A 26,794-nucleotide genomic window follows, 5' to 3' on the forward strand; every position below is an offset into this window, starting at 1 on the left:
CAGCTGATTTTCTGGCCTGAAGAAATAAATTTCTGTCTAATTCTGCCACAAATTCTTCTGTTAAGTTCAGAAATCATTTAAATCAAACTCTTCACAAGCATTCTGGTGTTGTATTGTTATTTTCTTTGTGCAAAATGGAAATCCTACTGTCTGATTCATGTAAGTGTTGAACATTTGCTCTTGCAATTCCAGACAAGAAAAGTAGCACTCTGAGCATTCAAAACCTATTTAATGGTGAGTACTTAAAAACTCAGGTTGCCCATAATTCAGTATATATTTTTGACCTTAATCTCTCTCAGTCTCATTTTTTATCCTTTTGACTCAGAAGAGTATTGGAAAAATAGATTCATTAGGACCTGCCAGCTGCTAAATTGCTATAGTGGCATGGAAATACTGAGAGGAAATTAATTCTGAATTCGGACAACGTGCTGATAGTAAGGCACCAGACACTGAGCAGTCATGGAAAAAAAGCCTCACAGACAGAGTAGCTGCTCATTTAATACATTCTTTTTTTATTTGATGCACTGATGAGCCTGTTGCCCTTTACAAAGTATGGTCATGTAATTAAAGATAACATACATATACACAGGACAGATAAATGAAGGTTTGAGTAGCATTTGCAAGACGCAGTTCAACCACTCTGTGTTTAAATCTTTTTTTTTAAGGTCTACTTATATAAAGAATATGTGTGGGTGTTTCTGCATTCACCTTATGTCTAGAAATAAATTAATAAACTTCTCTGCATAAGGAAAAAAAAAACCCCAGACATTTGCTATTGCTTTAAAATTATTTCATTTTTGGGCTATTCCATAAACTGCAGCTACACCACCATTCTTTACTTAAGAATAATGAAAATAACCCTGTAAGTGAGCTGTAGTTTAGATTCTAACAGCGCTGAGAATCAGAATGAAAGAGAGACAATTTCTCAGTATTTATTTGAAAGATTTTTTTGGTACGGATTTAAATTTTCAACCCATAGAACTGACGAATAGATCGAGCTCTTTCCTATTTAGAACCCATCCCTCACTCCCCTGCTATTCCCAAGAAAAACCTCCAATTTTTCAGAAAGCTAGGCAAACTTCTATGTTGTCTAGGTAATCTGCTGCAAAATTATTAGCTGATATGTATAAGCCATGGAAAACAAATCCAGGGACTGAAAGTATGGGAGAGGGAAGTACTGAAAACATTAGAATTCAGATATTTGACACATGAACAAGTAGTCTGGGCTCCTGTACCCTCCCATCAGTAGAACCTCCATGAATTGTGGCTGGAGATGTTGTGGACCACTCATTGACAGTGCATTAAGCACATCTCTCTAGACTTTAATATTTGCAGTCTGAAAATATTGGTGACAGATCTGAGAATAAAATAAAATGTGTCAAAGATGAAGCTTTAAGAGACTGCAAGAATGTGCAAATTTATACTGACTTTACTAGATAGCTCTAGAAGACATTTTGATGCACACATGGAGTGGTTTAGTTTTGGCATATCAAAATGTAGCATTTCAATCACTCATTTTAATATTAACCAGAGTTAAGAATGAAGGAAGATAATAGAACTAATGCCAAAGGAAATGTTTAATTTCATGTCAAATAAGAAGTTTTGATGACCTAAGAAGATAAGCTTTTGTTTTCATGTTGCAGAGCTTGTCCTCAACACTACTGTTTCTTGGTCAATACTAAGATATTTTACATAAATTTTGAAATTGAAGTTGCCAAATCAAATTTTATTTTATTTTAGTTCTAAAGAAAGCATTTAAATGTCTTCTGACTACTAAATACATTTCCTGATACACTGAAATACCGTCAGCATTTAAAGATTATTTTATTATTCAACTTTCATATAACTTTATTTTAATTTATTTTTCTTACATTTCTCTTTTGTCAGTTATATATTTTTATTTTTTTCTGCAATGAGGCTAGTCAGTTTTCAGTTGGTTTCCTTGCCATTGTTCTTATTTGGCATTCATATATATTTTCTGTTATTTTTAAAGTAGCTCTTCATATTATCTCTCCTCATTCTTTTATGTCAATATTTCTTCACCTCATCCATTCACTACATCAACTTGGGGTTTTCTGTGCAAGTAGTCCTGTTGAGGTGTCCATGCACTTACTCAAAGGAGAAGACAATATATGAAGAGCAAGAGCCATGAAATTAATGCAAATAAGTTACCAGAGGAGCATTTCTCTGTCAGGATGGCTCCTGTCTTGTCTGGGTGTCAAAGGAGCTGATGAGCAGCTTTGCTCTGGTGGTCTTCCTGGTTACAGTTTGTATTTCCCCTGACAGAAAGACTTGTGAAGGCACAGGTAGCTGTCAGGGCTGTGAGAAAGGCATGAGAAGGAGCTAGCCATGCATTCCATTTAGAGGTATCAATTAAAGGCAGCTCTTCCTCATCCTACAGCTTCTTTTCACCCAGGAGTGCCAAAGTTTCACAGCTATGCTTATCCCATACAGAAACTATTGGTCAACTTGAATGTCAAGTTCAGTGAGGCACTAGGCTGGAAGGGACATTGTCGTTGTCCAAGGGAAATGCTTATTGCTCTTGGTTTTGATGCTACACCAGGGACATTGCTGATCATCAGGGAATAAAATGAGGATAGTGGGGCAAAAAAGCCCTGCACGTATTTTAATTACCTAAACAAGGCCAGGGCATGGTGAAAAGACCAGCATGATGGCTCTCACTGCTGAATAGCTTCACACTCTAGAGAGGCAGGGTTCTCTCTAAGTGGCCCTCTGCCAGGGCATGGGTCAGGAGCTATGCAAGAGTTCTCCTATGGTGTCATAAACAAAACCATCCTTTTTGGGAGGAAAAGAATTTAGTAGTGTGTATTTAATATACTCAGAGTCATGAATCAGGAATCATTGACAATGAGGTCTCAGGGTGAGCCCCTGCTGATCTTCATCACCAGTGGAGTATCAGCCAAGGAGTGATGCCAGTTTCTGCTCCCACTGCTGGAGCCCACCTTCATGGCTGTAGCCTCTCTTGTGCCTACTCTGGCTTGACATGTGGTCATGTCCCACAGTTCCATCTGGCCTAAAATATCCTGTGATTCTGTCCATTTGAGTTATAACTTCATGTAAGACATTCTCTCATTGTCATGAGGTTGTACTTAGCTTAATTATAGCCCTAGACATTTTTAGATTTATTTTAAGCCAATACTTTCATTTGCATGGCATATGATTTTTTTTTTCAGATTTATTGTGGTTACTTTTTGAGAATACAGTTTTGAGGTCCTTAATATATTTGGCAATTTTCTCTTTGTTTATATACTTGGTCAATGTTATTGCAGTTCCTCTCCTTGAGATGTCTTCTAAGTGTTTTCAAACACTTAGATATGTTCAAATTGTATTTCATAAGTATTTTGTCCCATACAGAAGTTCACATTATAACAGCCAATTAATTTCATATGGAATGGCACACTGGTGTCATTATAAGTCCAATGTGTGGAAAAGCATTTGTACTTTTGAAATGACCATCAGTTTTGAGGCACCTTACCCTGGGAAATTTCATCAATTCTGGTAAGAAAGACTCAGCACCTACAGAATAAAGTTTTGTGATTGAAAATTAGAATTTCCCAAGGTGTCTTTTTAAACTATCTATATAATTTCCCCCTTAAGCTCTCCTACTATGAAATCTCTTTACTTCAGGTAAGGCTGGGGTTGTGAATAAATTGGACCTTATCTCACATAACTGGGACTATCCTAAATTCATTCTGCCAGCCAATCAGATTCTCTTGATGTAAAAAACCTGAGTTTACATTATAAAACTGTATTGTCTCATGCACACTTCCTTTTCACTTTGCAGTCAATATAAAGTTAATAATCTCTTTCTGATTCAGAGCTGCAGATGATGAGTGAATGTGTAAAGCAGAGGTGTGTTGTTTCCTTACACACTCATTGAAGTGTGAAACAGGAAAGGGAGTGTGGGAGAAAAGTTTGTTCTGCTCTGTGGGCTCCAAACACTGTCCATTTTATCTCTGCTGTGTTATTATGATTGGAAATGTACAGCGAATTCTGGGGTTTTTTTCTATTTCTAATCTGTTCTGGTTTTGTGCAGGCCTTGGAGAGAGTGTTTTATCTGGGGATTTCTTTCTTTGTGATTTACCAAAAAAATATGTTGTTTTGGTAAACATAGTTGGCAATATCTTCTGATCTTTTAGTTTTTGTTGTTGCTTGCATAGGTTACAAAGGGAATTGCAGAAAAGGTTCTGCTCTTATATTTTAGGAATGATGGTCTTGGCAAAGTCATTAAGCTGGGTTAAGTTGTTGTACTGTGTTCTCCCGAAGACCAGCCCTTGAAGCCAAACTGAAAACTTGATGAAGATCGTGCTGTTATGATTTTTTTTTTTTTGTCAGGACACATCAGTGGTCTGTGATGTGCACTAACTAGCAGCTGGTTTCTGGATGAAATCTGATGTGTTCTTTTGATTTAGCAATCTCTATTACTGGGGTCCTGTTTTCACAAAAAGTTTTTCTCTTCACCTCCTCTAATAAATATTGACTTAATTTATTACCAGCTTTTATTTCTAATGTATATAAATGGAAAGAATGTTATTTTTGGGGTATATGGGGCTAGGGGTATTTTAGTTTGCTTCCCACTGTGGTTCACCCAAGCCTGAATGTGATGACTCTGCAGGGCCAGTTTGCAAAACCTTTCTCAAGTGCTGCTGGAGTGGAGCTGATTCTGAGGGTAGGAAGCAGCAAGGTCATCTTTAGATTCCTTTGCTTTGTGAAAGACTGTATTGACAGATTCATGGTGCTCTCTCCATGTTGCAAGTTGGTGTGCAGAGAGGCAACGGAGGCCCAAGTCAGATTTGGCACACATGGGCACTGCAGGCAGGAGTGAGCAGCAGCTCTGCTTCCCTGTGATCCCTGGGACCCCAGCCCTGGGAATGAGCAGGAACCAGCTCCCTCACTACTGCAGCCTGCAGCCTTCCCCTGGAACAGGCGCCTTATGTGACTGAGGATGGACAGGACCCATGGGACAGACTCCACACAAGCATGAAAAGATATCTATCTTTCCTGCATCTTCCTTCTCAGTATTTTCATGCAGCTAATTTTGTTTGTAGTGCATGTATTCTATGAAATTTTTTATTAGTTCTATATTAGAAAAAGCTTTTTTTTGTTTATTTGTTTCAGGTAATTTTTGAGTATTTTTTTAATCTTTCTTAAGTATAACTTCAATAAAAATGTGTTTGTGAACCTGGGCTTGATCTGAAAAAGGATGAATATTCTGAAAAGACGAAAATTTAATTTATCTGGACTGATAGATTGGTGACGACTGATACATTTTAATATTTCTTCATTTTGGTTTTACCTATGAAAGGGTTTTCTTTTGTATCCGACTGGGAAACTAGGGCTGCTTTAGTAAGCATGTAATGTTGGAAAACTGCTACACAACTGCAAAAATATAAAGTTGTTTTGAAACATCAAATTTTTTTTCTCGTACTGTTTTTTAAAGTGCAAAGTTTTGATTTTTTTTGTACTTCTTATTGATATGAAAATAATTCTGGGAACCTTATCTTCTATAACATGCATCTTAGTTTCAGTTTTTAAAAAATTGGTCAAAAATTATGAATATCTATCAAGTCATCTTGCATAACTAATGCATTAGTCTGTGGACATTAAAATTATATTGACAGTTATTAGATTTCTTGCTGGATTACTTTAAATATTTAAAACATTCTTGTGGTTATGTGTACCTAAGAGTATGTATTTTAAAGAAGCCACAACATGGTTTATTTAAACTTATACTGACAGAGGTGATAAAGCTGCAGACATAAGAGAATGGAGTGGAGAAGATAAGAAACAACATCTTTGATCAGTACTTAGCAGAGAAAAAAAAGGAAGTCACTTAAATGAGGCACTGGGATAAAGAAAATTCAAAGGAAGGTTCAAGACCTTGAGAAGAATAAAAAATATTAATTAGGTTTGTTGGGCTGGAAAAGGGAAAAGGTAGTTATATGTACAATGTATATGCTGTATCAATAATGATTGATTAATGATACTGTATTAATTTAGGCATATTTGAAATTTTTAATTTCTACATGTTAACATCTAAAATATTCAAGGACTTTTTCCCCTGCCTAATTTCATAGAATCATGTTGTCAATTGTGACATTCTCCAATTTTCCTGTCTCACTAAAAACCAGAGATGTGTCATGTCAGCCCTTCACCCTTTACAATTCTTCACTTATGCACAAGTTCCAAGCAAAAGGAAAAGGTTATTTAAGTAAATGTTCAAAATTAGTTGATGTATAAATCTTGGCAAAGAACATTGTGTTTAAAAAATGCGGTTTTCCTGAATGATGCCAGTAGCAGTTTCTGCTAGCTTGGTAGAGCCTCATGTTTCTCTAATAACTGGTATATTTTTATTGGAAAGGTTTGAATTAATATCATATTTGGGACAGAAATTATGTATATACAGTCTTGAGGGGATGGCTGAGAGCACATGTGAGGGTGTCCAGGTGCCTTTGGCTGGTAGAAAGCAGTTAAGAGGTACTGCAGCAGGAGATGTCAGGGAACTTAGGCTACATGACATATTACAGCATACCAAAAGAAATAAGAAAGCTTCTGGGGAGTGCAGGTTTGGAGCAGGAAGGTGTGCTTGGTGCCAGATTCATCGGTTCATCAAAGCATAGCAAGTTTTGCTGCCCTCAAGAAGGGAATAAGGAAAATTAGGTACGTACGAAGAAATCTGAGTCTCCTAGGTTCAAAACCAGGATATGTTCATTTGAGAAAATGTTGAGACTCTGGGGAGATAAAAGCCACCTATTTACTGATCAGCAATTAAAGCATGCATGAAAGTGGATAATTATTATAAACAGTAAGATTCTTCATGCTTTAGCTTGTCTGGTGCTGTCACACCCAACGGTATTTGTCTCCTGGACAATTTTTAGCAGAGACTCTTACTGGAAAGCATGTTTTGCAAAGAACCGTTTGCCTTCCAGGGGCAGTCCCAGAGTTCACTGGTGGCTCCCTTGGCAGTTTCAAATCCTGTCAGTTTTGTGTAGCACACCTGCAGCAGCTGCCCATAATAACCTCTTCCCAGGTTCAGTGGACGTGAATTCATTGCCATTTACAGAGAGATCTGTTTGGTTTTCACCTGCACAGCATCCTGCACTTGCTGGTCATGTGCATGTGTGGTACCTGTCCAGTAACGTCTCTGTCACTGGAACAAAAGTTCTTTGGCAACAATTTTTAATAAGCTTTTTTTTTTGTCATGCTGAAACAGCTTAATTTTTATGAAAGTGTTATTGTCATGAGAAAAGGCAATTTTTAATGCAGTATTATGTCTTGACAAGTTAAGGAAAGCTTGCATCTCTAATTGTGCAATAACACTTGAAAACAGCCTGGTTAATAATTTAGGTTTATATAATATAATAATTTAAGTTAATAATTAAACGAATTCAGGTGCAATCATAAGTGATTTTTGATTCAGATTCTCAACGTAGCTGCTGATATTACAGTTATGCTGAAACCTTTGGATGGGAGCAGGTACACAAAATACTGCTGTTATTTTGGTATTTCTTTGGGTTGCTGAAAATTTGGTTAATTTAACAAATATTTGGTTAATTTATCAATTTTTTTTAATTTTATTTTTCAAGGTAAAATTCCCAATCACTTCAGGTGGCTTTATATGAAATTGCCCCGTATCTTACCAATTCTGCAACTTTCCAGCTAGGAGAGAGGGCAGTAGATAAATTTTTTTTTTATTTTCAACTACCAATTGTTTTCAAACAAAAAGGATTTCTTTTTTACAACCTGAAGCAGAGGATGAAGCTGAAAGAACTCTGCTTGTTTTTGTGCTGCCCACAGACCGAGCTCGGATAACAGGCGCCACAGCATCCGGGAGAGGATGTCCAGCAGCAGCGAGAAGGGGAGCCTGGCCATGGAGTCCACCAAGGAGACGCGGTACTGTGCCGTCTGCAACGACTACGCCTCAGGGTACCACTACGGGGTCTGGTCTTGCGAGGGCTGCAAAGCCTTTTTCAAAAGGAGTATCCAAGGTAAGAACCTGTTCGAGCGAGTCACCTTTACTCTTTACTCTTGAGGAAGGTGAAGGTACTTGAGATTCCAGCCTGAGTCTGGGACGATGATGTTTATTGCATTTTCATTAGCCGTTGTGCTCTCCCACACAGTTTTAGCTCTGTACTTGGTGAATGCTTTGAGCAGGGATAAAATATGTTGTTACTTAGTCCAACATTAGTGAGGAAAAGCAAAGCTTTTCTATATCATCCTTGCTTTAGGTATATCTGACCATGGTAGTAGTTAGAAATTTAATTTAAAAATCCATATTAGATCAAGATGATCAGTCTTTCAGCCTATGCATATATTTCCTCTCATCCAAGGCATTTTTGAAAGTTCCATGTCAGATGATTAATTCCTGCTGATTGATTTATTAATCTTAATTTAGTGCTCCATTAGCCAGATGGTTCAGTTCAAATCTCAATTCCTTAAAGATCTAGATGCCTTCTGAGTATTGAAGAGGAATGTTTCCTTGATGAAATATTATTTGTGTCTGTCAACAAAGCAGGGCTTTGAAATGTACGCACAGAACACAGAATGGTTTTGTTCACAGTTTTGTTGTGGTTAAAACGGCTAGCAGAGTAAAGGGCATCTAACAAACAAAAACACGGTTAATTACTGTGACAGAGATAATTCTTTCCTTAAATGCCTGTCACTTTGTGGAACAGATTTTTTCAACATCTCTTAAAATGAGTAAGAAGTAATTAGAATTCTACAGAAACTACAGATACTGTTCAGTATCTAAGATTTAGAGAAGAAAATGAAACAGATTTCTTCCTTTTAAACAGAAAACTATTAAAGTGCTGTGCTTTATTTAGGTTTCTACAGCTTTTTAAATGTCCAGGTGATACATAGGCACAAAAATTTCTGTTGCCCGTTTTACTAAAGTAAACGTAGGGTGGAACAGTTTTACATCATGTCGCAAGGTGTGATTATTGCCTGTTTTGTTGAATGACTAGCACTGAGGTGAGTTAAATAGAACTTCCAGTATTCAGCTCAGAACCTTCTCCCCTTGAAGGAAAAAAGTGAAAGAATGATGGAGGGGTAGACATTGATGGGATTATTTGAATGACAATGATTAGTTAATATTTACTCACATTTCTATTTGTCCAGACACACTGAAATTATTTTTAATAGAGGGAGTGGTTAGAGCTAGAGGTCAGTAGTAAACAACACTGAAGGGAGAAAGGGTGAAATGCTTTTTTTCTTCACATCAGAGTCATTTATTTTAACTTGTGATGTCAGGAGAACAGCTCCCTTACCGTGTATTTGTTATTTTTCCTTTTCAGTTCCTCTGACCAAGTCAGAATTATTCTTAGACTTTTGAAATTATGTCCTTGTGCTTGAACTGAACTAAATCACAACAAAATGGAAAGTGAAATAGCCTTAAGCAAAAGTAAGAGTTATCAAGTAATTGTGCAGCAAAGATCTTCAGCGTTTGGCCATTGTGGATGAAGAAGTGAATCCATTTCACTGACCTTCTGCTGGCAGCACTTGGTGGTTTTGCCCTGGTCTCCACATGGACAAATGTTGTGGTCCGCCACATTGGATCTGTTTTCTATTTGTGTTACACTAAAGACTAGTTAGTAAATTTGCGTCTTGCTATGTATATATATTTAACATAATTTTTAAGTAGATAAGCTTTTAATTCTTGAAACTGTCTTTCATGATCTATAAGTCATGTTTGCTCTAATTTAAGCTCCTTGCTTCTTGCCCTATCCCCCGTGGGCACGAAGAACGCGTATTACAACAACCTTTTACATAGTTGAAGGCTGTTATCATATCTTTTCTCAGTCTTCTCTTTTTTAGACTAAACAAACCAATTTCTTTCAGCAGAACATGCTTTCTAGACTTCTGATCCCATTTGTTAAGCTCCTCTGTACTTTCTCCAGTTGATCCACCTGGATCATACTTTTAGGGTTAAAGTATGACATCCACAAGTATAAAGAAAATAATTCAAGAACATGAGTACTTATGAGAGAATTGTGATCATTTGATCACAGAGGGTAAGAAAAGTCTTCTGAACTTTTAAAGTCTAAGCTTAGTCTTAACAAACTAAGGTAATTTTTGAATTTTTTACTGGATTTGGAAGAGATCTCTATTTCCGCAGTTACATGTTCTCATTGAACAAGTGTACAATTTATGAAAATGAAAGTAATTTTTAGATTGAGAATAGATGCAAAAACATGCATTTGCCTTGCAGATGATAATTATTTTAAATACACTGTGATCAGATAGCTAGGAATGAATGATACTTACATGCAGGTATATTTATAGAAACATATGTGCACTAAATTTTATTGTATATATTTTTGATTTATTATATATACTGCATTGTATATATGCTCTGCATTCCTAAAATAAATGGGAAAAAATTCCTGTGAATAATATGATCAAACACTGTTGAAGTTCACAGAACTTTTTAATGTGAAAAAAATAACCAAAATGCTTTAAGCAAAGTTTTTTTGTTTTTTCAACAAAGATAACTGTGCTACTTTGTTCTTTGCTAACCTGTATTTCTTAATAAATATATAGATGCAGAAATAATAATTTCTGTACTTCTCATCAGAGATTTCATAGGCGAATTGTTGTAATAAACCTTGATGTTCCTGTTAGACTGTATCCAAACATTCTACATTGCTCTTAATAGAACCACAGGAAAAAGTAAGGACATATACTAACAAGCTGTATGTGGTAAAGAATTACCTCTGTTATTCTCAGTGATATCTGAAGTATCTATATTTACCTGTGTAAGTATATACTGAAATTTTATGAAAACTTATATCTGCATTGAAACTTACGTGAGGTGACAATGCTCACATTTATCCAGGGGAGCTGGAATTTTCCTGGTAGTATTTTGTGAGTTTTAAATGCTAAGGTGTTTTCTTTGTTGTCAAACCTTAAGAGGTAGCCTGAATTAGAAATTGTCTCAGTATGTGCAAGTTTTCAGTTTTGTTTAAACAACAGATGGTTTGCTGAAAACCTGAACTGCCTCCTGAATCTGCCTCTGTCAGTCTATTTTGTTAGTTTATGTCCCAAAAGTGACTTGGGACCTTGTTTTGAGAAACCTTCGTGCAGAGTGTTATTAATATACAAGCTTTCATGGGTGAGAAAAGTCACAGGACACCAAGGATACCACTTTACTTGGTGATAGAAGAGTGCTTTACTCTTCTCCCAGCATATGTAGCCTTCAGAATTGTATTTGGTTGAGGGACTTGATTTCAGAAGCATAAGAAGGAGCCACAGCACACTGTATTTGTCTCCTAAAATATTTATGAATTTTAGGACCAAGAAGGGCCATTAGATAAATAACTCTCTTCTCTCAATATGAACTTTATATACTATCCATCTCCAAAGCCCAGTAACTTGATGGAGGTAAATATTTTAGAAGATTCCCAGACTCAAGATGCCCATGGGCTGAACCATTTTCTTGGGCCACAATGGTTACTTATTCTAATGACTTGTTCTCCCATATGCAAAAAATTTACCAAATTAATGAGTATTACTCGAAGTTATGTGTCTTTGGCTTTTACATCACTTTCATGAACCAATCTTAGTAACTACTACTATCTTTCTCCTGTGGAAAGTTCTTAAAAACTAGGTCATCAAGTCATCAAATCACCTTGATATCTTAAGTGAACTAAAATGTTTCAGTCTCCTGCTGTATATCTTTCTATCTTCTGAGTCCATTATCTTTGCACCTTTGTTCATTCCCCCACACCCATAACAGCCTCTCTAAAATTTGGATGTCAGAATTGGATGATGTATTTCAACATGAGCCTTACAAATGCCATTTACAAATTAAAAATCCCCTTGTGACTCACACATTCTTTCCCTCTTCTAATTCCCTTGTTTTTTGGATGGCCACCAAGCCCTATGAGACAGGAAGGAATTACTCATACCACCTCTGACAGGCATCCAGCAAATGCCTACATATGGGTGTCTGCAAACCCCCAGAGGGAGCACAAGGGATTCAGAACAAATCAGGAGTAAATCCTTACATCAAAGGGTACCTTGATCCCAGAATTGCTCAAGTATTTTAGAAATCACCAGTTCTACTTCCCCTTCATGTCCCTTTCTTATGTTTTTCAGGTGCATGTTCTCTACTTTTGTTCACAGCTTTTGATCATATCTGGAATATTTCACATATAGTCAAGTTAAAAATTACTCCATGATGGGAGGCATTACCAGAACAGGTTGGCTTCTGAGAATGGATGAATAGCTGAGGAATTCCAGAGGTCTGCCTTTAATGTCTTTATCAGAGATATAATGGTCTCCAAAGTGCAGGAATTCTTGAAGATGGGAAGTATTTTGCTTGTATGCCTTGAACCTGGATTTTAATTAGCAGTTATGCCTTCTGACCATCAAGTAGGAGAGTTTTGGCAGTAGACTTGGAATGTTATCAATTGTTTTTATTCGACAGCGATAGAGTTGTACTTTGTTGAAAGTATGTAATGTTGAGAAGGGTGGTAATGTATACATATTTTCATGTTTGAGAGAATTTTACTGGTAAAACATGCTAGTAAGTGAGTGTTTAGGTAATGGTGAAGTGCAGCAATTGCAATAGTGTTAATCTGGGAGGTTTCTGAGATCTTCCCTTTAATTTTCCATTCTTGTCTTCTGTTTTGATGGTATTTTTGTAATCTGTTTTATAACAGCTCAGATCCTGCAGCCAAAAAGGCAGAAACTCCCTAATAAGACTGCTTGTACACTGGTACTGTGAGTTGTCAGCCAAACTAAAGAACAGGAACCTCAGTGAGATTAGCAGAGTTAATCACAGCCAGTCAACAGGGAGCTACAGATGGGCATCTGGCCTCAGGGTGGAAAACACATGGTTCCAGTTGGAGATGGCTGCTGGAAGTTTGAAGGCTGGGAAAAGTGGATTTGGAAAGTCTACCTGGGTTTAGCTGTCATTGAGACTGCTCTAACTGCTGGTGGTCAGCCAGATTCTTCTGAAACTTCTTTTGATTTATTTTTGTGCATTTAGTAGCTCTTCTCCAGTGTTCCTTGAGGTAAACATGTGCTCTGATTGCATTTTTTTTGGCTCTGATTGCATTCTCTAACATGCATTTTTAATTTCAGGTGTGTAATTTATGGTGATCTTGTTTCAGAAATTTGAATGCTATTGAAAGGCAAGAGTCAGTACCTCTTTTTTCCTAGTAAGGCAGTTTTGATTGTGGTACTTTTCTAGCAAATTTGAAGTGCTGCGTTCAGCGTGGATGTGATAGTGGCTTAAGATGTTTGTATCCAGGATACTTCCTTATTTTTCAAGGCCTGAGCAAATCATAGGATTTGTGGACCCTGAGCTGTGGACCCTGAGCTCTAGTTCATCTTTCTGTCCTGTGATAGGATCAACTTCTACCAATTCCTTATATATCTTTTTTGATCTGCTTCTTAAAACATGTGGCTTGATCAAATGTTTTATTCTCCTTATCTTTGAAGGCTACTGGGAAATTTGAATCTTCCTGCCTGCAGGTTAAGGTCATAACTTATTTTCCTGAGGATCATGCTACCAAAAAAAAAAAAAAAGTTCTCTTTCTATCTGCAGCAACCTTTAAATCATGGAAGTTTACTATCACATTTGAAAAAAACATTATTATGTTTTACCTAACCTGGGGAAAAAAGGTTAATTCAACATTTTCTCATAGGTCTTGTTTTCTTGACTTCTAATCTTCTAGTTGCTCGGCTTTGGAGGTTCTCCACTTTCTACTGTTTTCCTTTTTTCTTGAAGCATGATTTCCTTCAATATGGTGTTTCACAAGTACTGAACAGAGCAATATGATTATCTTACAAACTCATCCATCCATCACAGGGCATTTGTCTGTATCCATCACACTGTAATGTTTGCCTTATTTACACAAATACGGTACTCTTCACTCATAATGTGTGATGCAGAATAAACTCGGGCATACTTTTCTGCAGAAGAAACCATTTATTTTCCTCATGGTTTTGTGCATGTGATTACTCCTATTTTAATGCAGAGATTTCTACCAGTCCTTTGTACTTTGTGCTTTTGTGCTGTTGTTTTCCCATGCTCTACCTCCAGTTTGCCAAGGTAATTTGGAATTCTTATTCTGTACTCTCCTGCCATTTATTTCAGTCTGGCTAGCAGAGTAGTCTGGCTTTTCTCAGTTCTTCTAGCACATATAAATGTCATCTACAAATGATTAACAATTAATAAAAGAAATACTTCAGATCACAACCCATTTGTGATGAAAACACTACATATAACTGGATTCTGGACAGACACTGTGGAGCCTGATTCAGTATCAGCTTCCATTGTAACAGTGGACTCTGATAGTTCTTCTCTGAGACTGATTTTCTGAAATCATCTGAACTATATATTCCAAGCTGATGTATGATGTGTCAATCTAGGCAATATTGAAAACATTTCTGGAGTTGGGCAACACACATTGCCAGAGAGCAGAGAGCTGACTCTTATCTGATTTTATAAATGGTCATTTGTTTTTCTTCTGTCAAATTCAAAACTCTTCCCACTTCCCAGATAGAATTCCTGGCTTTTAGAAACTGTTCTTAATATACCCTGTATTATCACCTTTAGTATTGTTTTACTTCCTCTGGAATATGACTGTTGTTCAATATCAAGCAACAACAACAAAAAATTAAACATCATTACATGTTGCAAGTGTTTAGTGAATATTTCATCTGAATACTCACATTACTCCTACCTCAGAACTGAGCCTTTCAGCAATTCAAAATATTCACATGGGAAACAAAAGCACTTTACATTTAAAAACTACAAGAGAGCATGCAAGTTTTGTCTTGCAAGAAAGTGCTAAACTGTTCCACTTGCTTTTAGAGAGTGTGACAGACAACACAGCTATTCCCACTCTAAAATGTGGCTAGAGATATGCAGGACAAGAGACTAAGACACCTTGGTTGACCCTTCTGATTATAAAATGGGTGACTTTTCATACTATAGATCATGGACGATGTTAGGGCATGAGGGAACAAACCAAGGATCACAGATACACATCAGTTAATTGAAGAAGCATAGGTTGGTTAATTGAAGAAGCATAAGTAGGTGGTGCTTTGCAGAAGAAAGTGGTACACAAGCAGAAAACAGTCTTTTTTTTTTTTGTTGAAATACTGGTGTCAAAGAGTAGTACAATAATTTAGGAAGCCAGCTGTTGCCTATATTGAGGTTTCAGTTTTACAGATTTCAATGCAGAAAACTCCATTCAAAAACCACCACACAGGTCCTTGAAAAATATATGATAGCAGGAACCATCCAGGTACTGAACATCCAAACAGATGTTATACCTGGAATAAAAATGGAGAGTTACATTAATTTTTTTTTTTGTTGATAACATTTGGTAGTATTTTGAGTGTACAAGAGTAATTAGCAATATTTTTAGCTTCTTAGGCTCTTTGTAATAGTTGTGGGAGTTTTCTTTAGTAGAATTGTACCCCTTCCCATTCTGGCTCAAATAAAATAGGAAGCTAAAAATACAAGAGTTTCATTCAAAGTCTATGGGAATAAGATGGCCATGACATGCCTATAACTCTCTCTGAAAATGCTTTTTGTCTCTGGAGAGATCATATTGAGATGGTTGTGAGTAATACATTGTGGGAGTTTTTCCCTTTAACACAGCTGTTGTTTTAATCATGTGCCAAGGACTTAAAACAATTGTGATTTATCAGCTAGGGAAACAGAAACTTGGTGTCATACTCCTTGCCAGATTTTGTAAGATTGGATCAGAATTTTGGTCTATTTTTATTTGTCATGAGGAAAAAATATCCTTTCTGTTTTGTTACCTTGTCTAAAATTAGAAAAATTGGATCAGGGTAAAAGTAAACTTTGCACATGGTATCACAATCCTGAAATAGTAGATGAAACACCAAATTAAATTTTAAGATAAGGCCAATAAAAAAATGCAAAATTATTTGATGGAGTAGAAAATATAATTTTATATTTATCGATTTATAAAGTTAAATAGTGCTTTTTTAATATATATCACTCTTTCTCAGTATATAAGTTAATGCATTATTATGCTGGTGAGATGGCAGCAGGCTTGGTACCCTCATGCAGTGCCCATTCTCCTCATTTCTTCATTTTTCTTGTTACTATATGGAAAGGTTTAAGAAGGGCTTGGCATCAGTTATTTGGCTGGAATTATCTGCTTATGTGAGCAGTTACAGTTATACCTAAGGGAAGACAAGAAGATTCCACTGGAAGGCAAACACAGCCTATGAGCTCCATGACACAGCTGAAAGATATAACATGGAGTATATAAATTTTAACCTCTCCTCCTTTCTCATTCTTCAGTGGTTTTGTGATTGATGTGTGTCAGTGCTCTCAGGCACATGGTGCAATTGTTGGGACTGTCTTGTGCAGGGCCAGGAGCTGGACTTGATGATCATTGCAGATCCCTGATATAACTCAGGATATTTCATAATGTTTCCTTCTGAGTTATGCTGAAAAAGAGGACTTCCTCACTGGATACAAATGAAGTATGTTTTACAGCCTTCTAAACTCTTTTCCTTACTGTCATGTTACTAATGTTTTGCTCGTTTAAAACCAGAAAGAAAATTAATCTTCTCAGCAGTGCTGAGTAGTTGCTAAGAGAACCCAAATTCCAAATCCAAAGACCTTTTCTGAGAGCAATTACGCTGTGAATTTGAGTATCTGTGCTTATAAAGAATTTAGACATAACCTTCTGTTCTTCTGTGAAGCTGTTAGGAAAAAGTGTGATTTTAAAACCAATAAGTGCAGTTTTATTGGGGCACTTTAACTTAAAATTGATGTTACTTTTTATTTTACATTCAACATTTGTTTTTACTGGGTTAGCCTATGTAATGTCCAAGTGCTTTTTTCTTTTTTTCTTTTTTTCTTTTTAATGTAATTTTTTCCAGGGTTTTGCTTTTCATCTCCAGTCTTGTTTGGCACCTTAAGGTGTAGATAAAGTCTACCATTTATCTTTCCTTTCCTTCCTTTCATCCCAGCTGTCATGTATGAAAATTTTGCTAAATTCACTGTCAGATCATAGAAGGATCTGGTGCTTCCAGAGGTAATGGCTAAGCTGGTAGCTGCCCTATTCAGATAGGTAAAAAATAGTTTAAGAAATATGTGATATGAGGATTGAAAATAAAACAATAATTAAAGAAAAAGCACATAGCAGTAAGAGGATAATAATTATTAATGGCTTTGTTCAAGATTCATAATTAGTCAATTCACCTACATCAGTTTAGGCATCCTTTTCCTCTTCTCCTCCACTGTTGGTCATTGTCATGCAGAGTGTCACAAGAGAGAAGGGTCTGATTTTTGGACCCCATTTTGGAGAGACCTTAGCATTTCCTGAAGTGATATAATATACTTCATTTTATATACTTAATTTTATTTTTACTGTTTTAAAATGTGCAATTCATGAGTTTTCATAAGAAAAATAGACCACCCCTCCCTAAACTCTTCCAAAAGGTCCCTTAGACTCTTCCATGGTAGTTCATGACAATACAAGATGTACATATGGGGGATTAAAACTAGGGGATTTACCCTGTTAAATCCACTGCCTTTAATTTTGTGCAGGTTATCTGATCATTCATTTTTGAAAAGCCTCAGTAAGATCACAGAGCCCAAGTGACATATGCTTCCCTCTACAAACATCAGTGATCATTGAGGGCATTTCTTCCTCTTGAGATTCCTGTGATACCAACTCTCAAGTAGCCTAATTACCCTCTCTTCTAGCACATACCATGCTTTGGATACCATGAAAACAAATGGCAGGGCAACTGGGAACCTGTTGACATGTACCATTTTCATGGTGACAGTTCCTACCAGTGAGAAATCCCTTCTAGTACGTCAGATTGGTTGGAATGAACTTTGCCGAGAGATAAGCTTTAAGCATTAGATAAAAGGTAGTGTGGTTAAAAGACAATTCACCTACATCAAGGTTATTTAGTTCTATAGTATCTCACTTTAAAGTAAAACTTGGTTTTGCATATTATCTATTCCTTAATTGTGTTTTCCTGCCTTTTTCTCTTCCATGCTACCCCAAGATGGACTGCCCTAGTCTGTCTGTGCCTTGCAAAAGAAACTTATTTTTTCACTTCCAGCATCTAAATACTTGAAATCAGATAGTATTGTGGAGGAGCAGAAAAGGTCCCTGCCTGCCTTCTTCCCTTTGTTTCTTTCTTCTTTCCTGGTTAAATTGATAATGTTTTTTTACCGTTTTCTCAAATTATCAAACATTTTCTTCTGGTTGTTTACATGTTTTCCCATCTATTGAAGTCATGTTGATTAAAATAAACCAAAAATTATGATAAATATTAAATGCATTATATTTTGCTTAGATTTACAGGAAATCTGAAAGACTAAACAATGATACTTGCAATTTAAAGAAGTATGCCCATCACACACAGATCTTTCTGTTTTTAGCAGCCAGATTTTGCATTCTTTATTCTGTGAAGTCAATCAAGCACTTTGAGTGAACAGTGTATTGTCTAAGGTGCAGATCATGCGCATGAAAACAGACTAATTGTGCTAACATTTAAATGGTAAATTAATGATAAAACTATTTAAAAGGAAAGATATTATTATGTGAATATAGGAACTGTAGCTCTATTACAAATAGGGTTATTTTATGTACTATTCTACAACACAAGTGTTTATTTCCAAACACTTGCTGTTTGCACAACTAAATACAGATTCATAGACAAGGAGAAGGTTATCATCCACATAAGCATAGCAAAAATAGAATGGCTGCCCTGATGGTATTGATTACACTTGATTTTTGTTTTTTGCATGCAGTTACTTCTGTCACTTTTTTTTAACCTTTGAACACTATGAAAATCAGCCAATCTAGCAAAGGTGGTTAACATGATTTCAGCTTTGACCTAAGTGGGATTTATCTGCTCATTTTAGAGAGATCTAAATGGTTTTCTGAATTATTTGCTGATTTCAAAGCCTGCACTCATTCACCATGTGAATTTACCTTTTACTTCACCAAGAAGAAGATTAGCTATTGTTTCAAAGTACTTCTTTGTTTTTAGAAAAAATAATTAAAATTTTCATCTGTATCTCATGATATTTCCAAGGTTGCCTAGTGAAACAAGGCAGGTGATTGAAGTCAGGTGCTACACTTTTTCACTGCTGCTTAGTGTGATTCAAAATAAGTGCATTTTCTTAAAAATATGGCTTTTTTTTTCTGCTCCTTTTCTCTGTAGATACTGCATATGTGGTTGAGACTGTTTTCTTTCTGACTTGATTTTTAAAAATTTCCTTACATGTGAAAGGTTTTGAATCAGATATAGAACAGTCTGTATCCTTCCAGAGGAACTGAAAATTAAAGCATTCTCTCATGCTGGGTTGAGATGGTGGTTCAGCTGTACCTGTTTACTGCAGTGCTGGAGCAAAACATATGGATAGAAACTTTTCCAGTATTATTTTATTCTATCCAGTAGATCTAAAAAATAATAGTTTTATCTATTTGAGACAGGGCATAGTCAGCTGTTTCCATATTAACAAGTTTAGAGGCTGGCTACTTATTTTGATGAGATCCCACTCATGCAGCATTAGAGAGCAGATGCTCCTGGTGTAATCTGATAGTAATTTTTACTCTATTTTCTAATTTGTAGTCAAGGATAGATGATTTGATGAGACCAAGGCCTCTGTGAAACCTCCACCCTACTTTACCTCAAGCTGATCCCTTGACCTGAAATAAAGAACAAACAGTTCTGCAGTAACTTTTTTTTTTATTTTTTGCATGTGTGTGCTGTACCTTAGTTATGTTCAGATGAATACAGAGCACCAATGAGATAGTTTTGAAGAGGGTTTTTCATCCTTGCTAACCTTTGTCAATGTCTGGCAAATAATTTCATAGCAGATGTAAGAACACTTTTTTAAAGAACAAATCAGAATATATGTTTTTGGCAGTAACAAATAATGCTAAAGAGAGTAAGAAATGGGGAAGAGGAGCTCTGAAGGAGAAGGTACCAGTAACAATCTTGGTTTCAGCATTTGGTAATTTTAGAATTTGTCATGTCAGAAAGTTTTTGCACAAAGCAGTAGACATGCAGCTGGAATTAGAGACTGATTTATCCCTGAGGTACAATTAATTATTTCAGTATTTTTACTTCTGTTCTATGTTGTTGTTTGTTTCTTTACTGGAACTGACTGTCATAGATAAAATCTTTTGTGCGTAGACCTTTTTAATTTTGTAAACCTCATTTTGTGCAGTCTGTTGGTTAAACATCAGCACAGGCACACAAAACCAGATGGTGTTGTATTTCTCCGCCTGAGAGCAAGACAGTCAAGGCATTTGTTCATATTAATAGATCCCCTTTTGTGGTTGCTTTAATTGTTCACTATTTTAATTAGTCTACAGAAGTTCTAATTTAAAGAATTTTCCAATGAATGTCTGGCATAGAGATGTTAGTTTCAAAATCTGTATCAACATTTTTACAAGAGGTTATGATGGTAACCCTACTTTTTTCCCAAGATGTTATAGCAATTTTTGTTATGTCTCTGTATAACTGTGTCCTTACTTTCCCTGTGGTTTTACAGGGCACAATGACTACATGTGTCCTGCCACTAACCAGTGCACCATTGACAAGAACAGAAGGAAGAGTTGCCAGGCCTGCAGGCTGAGGAAATGCTACGAAGTGGGAATGATGAAAGGGGGTATGTACATAGCCATCATCAAATCTTCAGCATTGCTGTCTGCCTTCCTGCCTTTTAACTTCATTGGGCAGCTGATATGGTTTCTAGCTAAAGGAGGGAGCTACTGATTTTACTGAGTTGAAGTCTATTAAATCAAAATTATTTTATTAAATAAAAAATGAAAAGCTCTGGAATATCATGTTATCTTTCCCAAATTTGCATGAAAAATAAGGGGACCATTGATTTCAATAGAATTACAATTCCTCTGTTACTATTTTTAACTCAGTGTTTTTTTGGTCTCTCATGGTAGGCTTCAGATCCTGATGAATGAAATTTAACCCAAGATTTTGCAGCATTTTGCAGTTCAGTGCGAAGAGCACTGGTAGTCTCAAATCAGTCCATATTTGTTAAATAACCTTCTGTATATGTAATTTTTGTTCTGTGAATCCTGGAAGGGATAGTTAATTTCTCTGTTCCGGTATTGTACACGTACTTTAGATGTGAATTAATTAAACCCAACAATATTAAAGGCTTACTCATTTTATAAGAACTGTGGTAAATGCCACTTTCCTGGAAAATTTGTAATAATGATGGCCTGCTAAAATTTCACATTGCTTTTATCAATGAAGAGTAATCAGTAGCTGTATGGAAACCTATATCTATGGAAAAACTTAGCAAACTAGTAAGTGTACAGGGCAGAAGGGATTAGATCCCATGTTTTTTGTGTGTAAAGAGCTAGTTAGATTACAGTCTGGTTCTTCCTTTCTTTGGCACACCTAAGGCTTACTTATGCCACAGAAAGTCTGGTGCAAGAGAGAAGAGGAGCTCATCAAGTTGTTGTTTCCTCAACAAATAATTTATAAGTCCAGCAAAGGTGGGCCAAGTCTGAGAATCTTAGGAGAAAAAGGGAAAGACTAAAGAAAAAATGATCAGTTGTTGCTGCAGCTGAGATTGGATCTGCATTTTTCTCAACTCAAGTATTAGGAAAGAGCTGAGACTGATTTTATCAATCTCAATTTTGGAATACAAACAGGAGGAAGATGTAAAATCTGCTTTTGCCTCTAGAAGTTAAGACAATGGTTGATTTTTTTCATGAGATTTTATGTATTGATCTGAACATCCTGGTTTACATGGCTAGAACTTTTCAAAGGGTATGTAGTTAATAAAACAGGTATGACGCTGAAAAGATAGAGGTTCGAGAAAAGCACACTAAAACCAGAGAATCCATACATGAATATGCCATGCAGATTTAGCTTTGACCTTTGTACACATGGCAGATCATAGCTACGATTTGTAATATGCTTTATGTTGATGACATTGCATTTTTCATTTGGCACATTTATAACCGATTACACTTATGTGTATTTAATTAATGATCCACTCTACCAGTGTTATGTTTTTCTTTTCTCTAAGATGTAGGTTCTAATAGGTTTTTGACTATTCTATATGTAACTGTTTTACTCTCATAAAAACTGTAAAGATTTCTCAACTAGCACTTTTTAGATTAAAGTAGTCCAAAAGAAATACTGCAATTCTGTCCAAATTTTCTTTCAAATATAAATGTTCTGAAATCATTATTTCATATAGTGGTTCTCACCTGAGAAAAGTCTTCTGGATTTTATCCTTTCCTTTTCTTTTACAATGCTGTAAGATTTTTATAGTCACTACAGGAACTGGCAGTTCAAAAATAGTCAGTGTTGTTGTGTTTAGTTTCTCAGTGTTTATTGTTTTGTTGTTGTTGTTTTCTTCTTTTAAGAAACGAAACTCACAGTTTATAAACAAGGAGATCAGGATCAGCATAAATTGTATCCGCTCTTATAGTGCTACTAATAATGCATGATGTTCATCACTGGTTCATAGGCAAGAGTTTTAAAATATTTATTTTATGAGCTTTTGGGAAAAAATCTTGAGATCCCTCAGTTACAAGTAATGAATCTGTCATACCTGCAGGTGATTTCAAGGAAGGTAAAGTTAATGTACTTTTAAAGTTTTTCTGGAGTCGTCATTAATCCCCTATTGGCCACATGAATGTGTGGGGAAGAAAAACCTTTCTAAATTCTTCTAAATTTAAACCTAAACTCTAAACTCTTCTAAATCTAGACCTTTATAGTTGTCACATTTCTCTCAGATGAAGATAAAGGTTAAATAAATATTCTTGTTATGCCATCTGGCTTAACTTTTAGGTGATAATGTGCAAATGTTTTTTAATTTTTATTTTTTTTTTTCCTGAGGAGAGCTATAAAGATTTTCTCTTTTCATAGATATAATATAACTTTTCTTCAACATACTAAAATAATGTAGCTCTGTGATTCGCTCAAGATTCATAGTGTTCTCCAATAAGTCCTAGTTCTTGTAATTTGATCTTTCAATTTAAATAATCACCTCATGTTCATGTTGAAGGATTTGCCTTTTTTTAAGGCATTAATTCTATCAAACACTTGAATATTCATTTGCGTCTTATGTCACTTTTATCTCTGTCTCCACAATTTGTTTATGATGATACAGCTTTCAGATGTAGTAGAAAACAAATGTCATCTTTCTTTCCCCTAAATGTAATCCCAGTTTTTATTCTACACTAAATGAGCTGAGGTTTCTCAATAAATTTTAAAAGTTGCCAACTTGTGACTTTTATCTGCTATTTAAGTAATGTGAGCAATAACTGATATTAAATAAGGACTTTCAGTAAATATTGTGGAAGGTAGGCAAAATCTTGATTAAATGACTCTGGTTAATTCTAAACATATGATATAGAATATGGTTGCTGAAGTTTTCTTCACAGAAGGTCACAATGCAGAATGAAAATGTTCATATATATTATTTTTAGTAGAGTGGACACAACTGAAATATGTTTTAGAGGCTTCATGCAGAAAAAAAATGCAGGCTTCAAGTGGCCCTTGAACTGTGTGGTAGGAACATTTACTGATGAGTTCCTCTTATGAGTTCCTGTAGAAATTTTATTGATTTTTTTTTTCTTCCCTGTTCTTGGGTCTTTTAAAAACTTCTTTCGGTACTGAAGAGTTATTTTTTCTCTCTCCTCTTGTGTTTGCAAGTGTTTTCTTCTGCATCTGATACAGTGCTGCTTCAAGAGACAATTAGACTGCAAGAATCTCTGCTGATGCTGCGGGCACCTGAGGCATAATTTAAAGCTGTTATATTTTGTCTAAATGCTTCATTCTCTCTTTCTGAATAAACCCTTAAAATTACGTGTTATTAATTAGTCTGTGCACCCATGTTTGTACGTGAGGATAAAGTGGACACATCGAATAAGATTCTTGCCATATCCCTTTTACTTCTGTTCTGTAGCAGGCAAGAGAAGCCTTGTTTTTTTTATAATCTCCTGATGCCTTCTTGAAGCTTGTTTCTGTCCTGGTTTGGGAAAGTGTACTGCAACTTTCACATAATGCAGGGTGCCAGCATTCAAATGGAGATTTTGCAGCAGTTGCAGCCCTGAAGTTCCAACCACATGTAAGGTGCAGATGACTTCTGCTCTACTACAGACATAGTTTTCTGCTTCTCCATTGTTTTGAATGCTTTCTGGTGACTTGGGCCCAAAACCCCTAATTTTATTAAACTAAAAGCACCTTGTGTTATTGTTTAATAATTATTTTTATAGTGTGCAAAGTGAATGAAGGTTTCTAGTAATTAGCATGCTGCTGATTACATTCTTCCCCTCCTTTCAATGTGTGACAAGATAGATTCATCATTAAGTGCTGTGTGGGATAAGAGCAACAGGGTCCTAGTGGGATTTGTGTCTATGGCAAAAAATTGCCATAATGCTAAATGCCAGATACCTAAAGAAGAATCCATTATTTGTTTGATAGCCCATGTTTAACCACCCTGACAACTGATCCTTTCAATTGTCGGTTGCTGATGGGTTCCTAGCATCAAATCATAGGAAATGTGGCCATCAAGGATTTGAGTGCTCATGTGCTACATTCAGATGGTGACTTGTATATGACATGGGGTATTTACTGTCTTTGAACAGCCTGAAATCTCAGGTTGTAGAGAGAGGATTCTGTGTATTGTGTGTTGTGATAATGAAATTAGAGTGTTACAGCACATTTGAAGCCTGTATCCTTCGGTGTTACCCTCACAAATTGCCTGAGAATCCTTCAGAAGTTACTGCGATACAGCCCAGGGAGTGAAACTCGGTACTGGCTGTAATAGGGTGCTAAAACCACATGCCATTTGACTGTAGACACTTTCATTAACTCCTAGATATTGAAGTCTCTAGGCTTCAGTTTTTCTCTTACATTCTTTTGAAATGGTTATTCTCTAAGCCAGTCTGGTTTAGTGCAACAGTCTTGCTGAAGTTTAAGATAAATTTTTACAGGGAAAATGAAAAAACAAATTTTTCTTTCTGTCAGAGAGAGACCTTGCTGATTTTTGTCTTTAAATTGAGAGATCCATACTTCCTTGCTGAATTCTATATTTATTCATGAAAAAAGGCTAAAGGGTTATTAAAATCATTCTCAAAAGGAGAAGTAAATTGATGTCTGATGCAACCACTGTATGGTCTCAAGGTCTTCTACATTTTCATGTACTTATCTTTTAATGAACTATTATATTAAAAAGAGAAATTAGTGAATGAAAGGAAATGAATTGTGGATGTGAAATGATTCTGGTTTGTTCAAAGAGAACCTCAATGATGCTTATTAGACCTACTGTTCTGTACTTAGCCAAATAACTGTAGATGGGTCTGAAAAATGCATGAGGAAATGTACTCTTTAAAGTTGGAATTGTTGGGCCAAAAGCATGTACTTGTGCACATTTGAACAAAGTTTTGTGAGTTTACAGCAGTTTACTAGGAAAATAAGGTGGAAATTAAATCAGATTTATTAGTGAAGTATTTTTTCTCCTCTTTCAACACACAATGGGGATCACTGCCATTAAATTGTCATGAAGTAAAATATTCCTGTATTCTGCCCCCAAAATTAGAAAGAGAGACCATTATTGCGAGCACCTTTGCCAAAGATGATTTTTCTTCCCATTCCACTTCATAAAATGATCTGTGCTAGAAGGAAATGTAAGTCTTTTGTTGAGTTTCCTGCTCAAAGCAGATTCAGCAGTGAATTTATACATGGTTAAGACCTTTTGCAGCCAGGTGGAAATGGGATAAAATGGGACCAATTGTCTTATGCTTAGTTATATGCTATAACTGGATATGTAAAAAAAAATAAATTAATACTGCAGAATTTTTAATGTTTAACTGTTCAACACTTGTTTGAGATTGTAAAGCTGATTATAGTTGTATATTAGTTTATGTTGGCTTTTTGGCCTTTTGCATACTTTTTTCATTATTTCAGTAATTCCTAGAGTACTAGAGCTATAAGAGAGCTCAAGAGGGACTTTTTATAAGACAATTTAGTGGTAGGACAAGGGCTTATGGCTTCAAACTGGAAGAGGGTAGGTTGGATGAGAAAATTCTTTTCTCTGAAGGTGGTGGAGAGACACTGGAACGGGTTGCTCAGAAACGTTGCCTTATCCCTGGAAGTGTTCAAGGCGAGCTTGGATGGGGCTCTGAGCAACCTGCTCTAATGAAAGGTGTCTTTGACCATGGCAAGGAGTTTGGAACTGGATGATCTTTAAGGTCCTCTCCAACCCAAACCAGTCCATGATTCTGTGATTGTATGATTCTGGTTTTTCTTTTGATTAGACCTTTACAGCTCAGTTCTAGCACTCAGTCCGGGTATCAGGCCAAACACCTCCAATACTCAATTAATTTCTAATATGTACCAATTAAAATTTCTTATTTTCTTTGAGATTTATACCAATGCATTCATTGTCCTAAAATGACCGGCTTTCCTAAATCATAGTTGATGTAAAGGTAGAGAATGTTCCTCAAAAGGCTTTATTGTGATCCCTGAAATGTCTAAAGGCTCATTGGAAATCTTGTCTAGAAATGGGGACTTGCCATACTTACTGTAACCAAAACTTGGTATGAATTTATCAGGAGTGTCAACACTGAAATTGGAATGATGGATTAATTGAACTTCTCTTATTTCACTTCTACATGTCCTGAGATGCTCTTTAAAACATGTGCTGTGACTGTGACTGCCAAAGATTGAATACGAAAATACAGATTAGGATGAATCATGCCTTGCACCTTCATCTTTAATTTAATAGATCATTGGTTCTCAAACTGTG

The 26,794-nt window shown here is 36.0% G+C and overlaps 1 protein-coding gene and 1 long non-coding RNA gene across 2 annotated transcripts in view; one reads left to right on the forward strand and one right to left on the reverse strand.

Annotated features, from left to right (window-relative positions):
- ESR1 (estrogen receptor 1) overlaps window positions 1-26,794 on the forward strand; it is a 163,702-nt gene that overhangs the window by 84,596 nt on the left and 52,312 nt on the right. The window contains 2 exon segments of the mRNA XM_064413347.1: window positions 7,819-8,009; window positions 20,552-20,668. Of these exon segments, the coding sequence (XP_064269417.1) occupies window positions 7,819-8,009; window positions 20,552-20,668 (308 nt within the window).
- Window positions 14,136-26,794, reverse strand: part of LOC135296689 (uncharacterized) — a 43,734-nt gene continuing 31,075 nt past the window's right edge. Inside the window, exon 4 of the long non-coding RNA XR_010358699.1 lies at window positions 14,136-15,312. This is a non-coding gene — a long non-coding RNA (uncharacterized LOC135296689). The remainder of the gene's footprint in view (window positions 15,313-26,794) is intronic.

This window comes from Passer domesticus, chromosome 3 (assembly GCF_036417665.1).
Source record: "Passer domesticus isolate bPasDom1 chromosome 3, bPasDom1.hap1, whole genome shotgun sequence".
Taxonomy (NCBI): Eukaryota; Metazoa; Chordata; class Aves; order Passeriformes; family Passeridae; genus Passer; species Passer domesticus.